At 37.7% G+C, this 6,138-nt stretch overlaps 1 protein-coding gene across 1 annotated transcript; it reads left to right on the top strand.

The window, feature by feature from the left end:
- Positions 1–3,242: 3,242 nt before the first annotated feature.
- Positions 3,243–5,116, top strand: LOC131932278 (myoglobin-like; the record flags this gene model as incomplete). The annotated part of the gene is made up of 3 exons (XM_059289147.1): positions 3,243–3,506; positions 4,406–4,501; positions 4,997–5,116. Coding segments are annotated over exons 1-3 (285 nt in total), but the record flags the coding sequence as incomplete, so codon positions are not given.
- Between the last annotated feature and the right edge of the window lie 1,022 nt (positions 5,117–6,138).

Raw genomic sequence — 6,138 nt, 5'->3', positions numbered from 1 at the left:
TATGGAATTGATACAAATATTTTGCCTAGCATTTATCGTAGTGTGGCCAGTTGGTGAAATTTTTTATCTGGTATTTTATGATACCAGTTCTACTTGTTGACAAGTTGAGTCTTGATGTCAAAAACATGTTTCAGAGATCTCTGAATATTTGGTGTGATAGCAGTGGTCATTGTTTGTTCTTGTGATAAGGGTAACTTTGTAACAATCTTAGCATTGTGATGGGTTTAACTTTGGGAAGGTACTTATCTAGCAATTTTAGCCTTGTGATAGGTCTATGGTAAAGTCCAAACTATTTGGGTAGATGTGTAGCTATCTTAGCCTTTAAATAGGTGAACTTGGTAAAGTCGAAAAAGTTTTGGTATGCTAAGCAATGTGGCATTCATCATGCAAGTCTTGTAGTATTACTGTGATAGTCTGTCTGTCTCTGTGTTCTCAATGACCAAATGGCTATTGGTGGAGTTCAATTTTTACTGTTGTTATGAGGCTGTGAGACCATTCAATTTTTCTACAAGTCATTATATTCATAATTTTGATCTGATATGAAATCTTTTTCTCTAGAGCTTAGGGTTTCAGTTTACAATTTTTATCTTTAAATTGTAAAAAAAAAAAAAACTTAATGCAATTATGAATTGCACAGATATTTTTACAATTTTTTTTCTATTTTGAAATCCCTAAAATTTTGTTAATAATAGTGTCTAGGGTTCCATATGCCCAGTACTTGGTGCCCACTGTCTGCCCTGTGCTGTGATAATGGCTGTATGTAGCACTGCCATCATCTGCCCCAGTCGAGTGCAATCCCCTCCCCACATGAATTGTTTATCCTTGTCCCCGCCCACCGGATGAAGATCCACTTCTCTAGCAGAGATGTGCTGTGCTGAGTAACCTGGTAGGTTTGTTTACACACCTGTGTATTGTCTACCTGCCACAGTGACTGGAAGACTGGACAAGTCTACACACAGACATGTAACTTGGACGGTCTCATTGGTCAGTTGCCTGGGTGGGGATTATTTTTTTTTAACCTTGTATAATTTGGATTGGTTTCTCCAGCATTACCTGGCCAGCAATGTCAAGCACATTACCACCTGGCACAAGTATAGCTGTGGGAACATCTTTTTATGTGAATCATATGGCAGATGCTGGGTGACAGTTTTAAATCACAGGGCAGATAAAGGGTGACCTTTTTTTTAAAATCTTAGTTTAATATTTTTACAAAAATTTTTGCAAAATTAAAATGCAAGTGAAGGCAGAATTTGTAACAAGTCAAACATTTAAGTGTATTAGATGAAAGTGCAAGACACTTGGATATATTTCTGGCCTCTACGGCTACAGAAATTTTGGGTTCTCGTTATTGAAATGTATACCAGCACCAGTTACAATCATTAGTGGTAGTCTACAGACCAGTGTCTCATGATTCAAGTTTTGATCCTTTTAAACATTTGTAACCATTTTTTTTTACATCTGATGTTTGTCACTCTCTACACATTTATGGTGATGCTAAATTTTTTTATATTGTGTGTAAGGTTGAGAAAAATGTTGCTTGTAAGAACAGTAAAAATGAATTGGCCATAAATAAATCATTTGGTTTCGATGTTATTTTATATCTTTGCTCATGTATGTTATCTAGTGTCCAATTAATTAAAATACTTTGTCCCCTGTCATTTTAAACTAAAAAAATTGTTTTTTAAAACTTCTTAACTTTTCAAAACACTAAATCAAACATTTAGCTTAGCTAAAAGTATAATACATTAATAGCAAGAGATTTTTTCGACCAACAATTTTATTATGGCTAGACATTTGTTTTCAATTTTTTTTTACAAATTTTCTAATTTAAATATTGTAATGCTATAAGAGGTGATACTTAAGTTTAAAAATTTATAATTTTGTACTAAATTCATCTCTCTTTATTCTACACCCTTTATGATATAAATTAGCTTTATTTTATACACGATCTTTTTAAGTGTCCTAATTCCACCGAAAAAAAAAACAATCTGCACCAGCAGTTTACATAAATTATCTCCCACTTATTACGTGAATACCAAACCATGGCTGAATAAAATGATAGCTATTTTCTTATCTCCCCTTTTCTGTTCATTAAGTCCAGTACTTGAGATAAGAACCGAAAAGTGGTACCGCAGGTTCAAAGGTTTAAACATGTATTTTTAATTAAGTGTATTGAAAGCTCTTTTGGGTTGGCATCGGAAAAGGTTGCTGCAAAAGATGCCGTTCTGTTAGAAATGTGCCTAAATTGGTTTAAACTTTGACCCCCAAAACTGGGCAACACTGACCTGAGAAAATGTCAGAGAAAAAAAAACTAATTTTGTAATCTTTTAGCGGCCCAGAAACAATTTTTATCCGTGAGACACAGGGCTGGTGTGTTACGTGTACAATTTTGGCGTTCTTTGGTCCAGTTGTTGGTGACCTTCATCAGTACAGTAACAACTTGTTGGTGGGGGGGGGGGGGGGTAGTGTGTACTCACACTACTGTAGTTGTACAACTCCGGGCCCTCTGTCTCATGTATTTGGTGTACATGTGTACTCGCTTAGGTCAATGCAGTACAGTCAGGTGTGCGGGAAACTTTCTATTTTTAGAAAACTGATGCAACTTTTCGCGGCCTATGCGCAGCTTTAGAACTTTAGTTCGCGATGTAAAACTATTTTGTCCGTGGATGATACGATTGTGTATAGACACCATTTCAGCTCAAGTTTTTGTATAATAATGGCGAGTTGAAGAGTTTGACATAGGTCAGTGAACAAGAGATATAACTTGATATTGGTGGAATCTATCACACGGCCATTTGTGTTTACGTGAAACTATTCCATAGCTAATGGTGGCCGTTGAGATTATTTTTTGTGGGGGGGGGGGTGGGGGGGGGGGTGGGGACGCTGTACTTGGGAGCATTCTTACAGATACAAGTTAATTAACTAATTAGGGCTACACAATCAAAGTGCTGTTTTCATCTCAATCACGTGAAGTATTGTCCCTTTGCTTGCTGCTTACTACTAACTAACATGCATAGCAATTGTGCAACTGTCAGAATGAGAGATAATTCATTAACCTTACATTATCATGATGGTGTGGCTAGTACCGTTAAATAATCCAACTCACTATGTAAATTATCGCCTGTCATGCTGCTACGGTTGACTGCACCCGGTCCAAAGTTTACTTTTTTACCTAAATTTTTTTCTCTCCCCAAAAGTGAATTTACCCGCGAGCCTTTTCTTCCCATTTTGTTTACATTTCATCAGAACTTTGGTTTCCTTTTATTTCTGGGACTGGCTCGGCAGATCATGCAACCACTGCCGGGTGTTGCAGTATAGGGCGTTCCACTGCTAGACAAATATAAAAAGCGCTGACCCTGTCCGGGCTACATAGACGAGACTCAGTCGTCTGCAACTGGCGTGTTATCTGTTGACTGTACGAGGTTACCTGCCCGAGAATGGCAGAGGCGATACATTTTCGAGATTTTGAGGTGTTTGAAACGACTGGATTCGCGAGTGAACTTCCGGTAAGTGGTAGATGAGGTTAATTATTAATTACTGAACCCTGTGATGTTTCAGACGGCAAGCACAGTGAGGTACTAGATCTATAGAAATTGAGCTAGATTTCTATGTTGTATGACTTTTGTAGTCTCACAAACGGGATGAAAATATTTATTTTTGTAGAAATATTTTTGTGTACAAATGTTCATAGTGTAGTACGATGAAGCAGTACCGCTGCAGTTGATCGTTTGATTTTGCATCATATTAATATTATTATGTCGATAAATTTGTTTCTGAAATGATTCAGCAGTTAACACCGGCGTATGGGACGGGGTCTATTATCTACAGATGTTTAGTGCATCATGAGGGGCTGTGTGAATCGACTAGAGTAAAAAAAAATGGGTGGGGGGGGGGGAGTCCACTTGCATTGTTTTTTCTTCCCTCCCCCCTAAATATTTGCCATGGAAACCTACCCTGATCTGGTGTTCACTAGTGCAGGTGAAGTAGAGTTTGTTTTTATGATGTGGACCAGAGGTGAGAGTGTGGCTATAATGACCAACAACCTTGACCTTTCCCTTCGCATAGTTGACGTCATGTAGGCCATCTGAGAATATTTTTTGAAGGCACTTAAAGACCTACTGAAGTCTTCAAATGATCGAGACATGTCGTGTCTTCTTGCCATTGTTACCCTCCACCCCCCACACATACATACTCACCCTTCTCATTTTCTTTAACAAATACATTGTATCACCTTGAAGCAAAGGGCCAAAAATTCCAACGACTGTAGCCAAAGCACCCACCATTTTGTTGGCTATAGTGACCCGAAATACAAAGTTGTTTTGGCTGATGTTTTGAAGAGGGTTGTTTATGTAGGCCTATGTAAATGTTACGAGTTTCTGTACTCAGTATCATTGACCATTGACAGGATTCACTGCCCGATTACTTTCTGCCATGGCACCAGTTGGCGCTCAAGACTGTCGAGCTGATGACGTCACAATCCATGAGACAGGAGACCGAGAAGGTGGGTTTCAGCAACACAATGAACAAGTTTAAAAGTGAAAAATCTTTAAAATTTTGTTTTAAAACATCCCTAACTCTTTGTCTAATTTCAAATTATCTGATAAACAAATAAATAAATACATATATATATATATATATATATATACACACACACAACTAACAGCAAGTTTTTAAAATAAATCATAATAAAGGCCTGGTTCATAAAAATCCTCACATCGCCTTCTCCACTTCGTCAATTTTTAAAGATTTTATCAATTGATTGTTTTTGTTCACTTATTTATACCCTAATAACAAATTAGTAATTAGGTCTTGCCACTACAAAATATTCAGTTGCACTTTAGTCAAAATTTTACTTATTTCTTTTTGTCCCGTGCTAAAGAAGCTGAGCGAAACATTTTACTTGTTAGCTCCCTTTGCTGTGGATGATGATGTAAACGTGTTACTTGTTAGTTCCCTTTGCCGGGTTTGTTGCTGATGTAAACATTTTACTTGTTAGCTCCCTTTGCTGGACAGTTCAAGGCTAGAAAAGTATGAGGATTTGAGACTGGCTTATCTACAACTGACTGTCATCAGCTCAGGATACGCGTGGGAACGTGGGCCAGAGCAGCTGCCTGAGGTATTTTATCAACATTTTAAAACGATACAGACAATTTTTTTTTGTAATAGCTAACTTTAAATTTTAACTGATAGTTTATTTAATTGAATGCTTAGAATCTACCCAGTAAATTAGTCACTTTATTGGAGGCCTATATTAATAATTTAATATAGATCTTGTATTTTAAAACTATTTTATTAAAATATACAAATCTAGTCTAATATGTGTGAAACTAAGCAAATTAATTAGCTTGGGTACCCAGGGTGCTGTTAGACCTACAGAAATGCATGGAAGAAACACTGGTTGCTGTTATTTCTCACACAATTTTGTTTTGACATGTACTCCTTCCAATTTCCCTATTTTTTAATCTATTTTTTAACATAATAAGAAAACAATAATAACAACACAACAACGCTGACAACACAACAACGCTGACAACACAACTACGCTGACAACACAACAACGCTGACAACACAACAACGCTGACAACACAACAACGCTGACAACACAACAACACAACAACGCTGACAACACAACAACGCTGACAACACAACAACACTGACAACACAACAACGCTGACAACACAACAACGCTTGACAACACAACAACGCTGACAACACAACAACGCTGACAACACAACAACGCTGACAACACAACAACGCTGACAACACAACAACACAACAACGCCGACAACACAACAACGCTGACAACACAACAACGCTGACAACACAACAACACAACAACGCTGACAACACAACAACGCTGACAACACAACAACGCTGACAAACACAACAACGCTGACACACAACAACGCTGACAACACAACAACACAACAACGCCGACAACACAACAACGCTGACAACACAACAACGCTGGCAACACAACAACACAACAACGCTGACAACACAACAACGCTGACAACACAACAACGCTGACAACACAACAACGCTGACAACACAACACGCTGACAATACAACAACACAACAACGCTGACAACACAACAACGCTGACAACACAACACAACAACACAACAACGCTGACAA

The sequence above is a fragment of the Physella acuta genome, unplaced genomic scaffold, assembly GCF_028476545.2.
Source record: "Physella acuta isolate Inbredline_101_S28 unplaced genomic scaffold, ASM2847654v3 ptg002127l, whole genome shotgun sequence".
Taxonomy (NCBI): Eukaryota; Metazoa; Mollusca; class Gastropoda; family Physidae; genus Physella; species Physella acuta.
The sequence above is the reverse complement of the archived record's forward strand: the minus strand, read 5'-3'. Positions and strand labels throughout refer to the sequence as shown.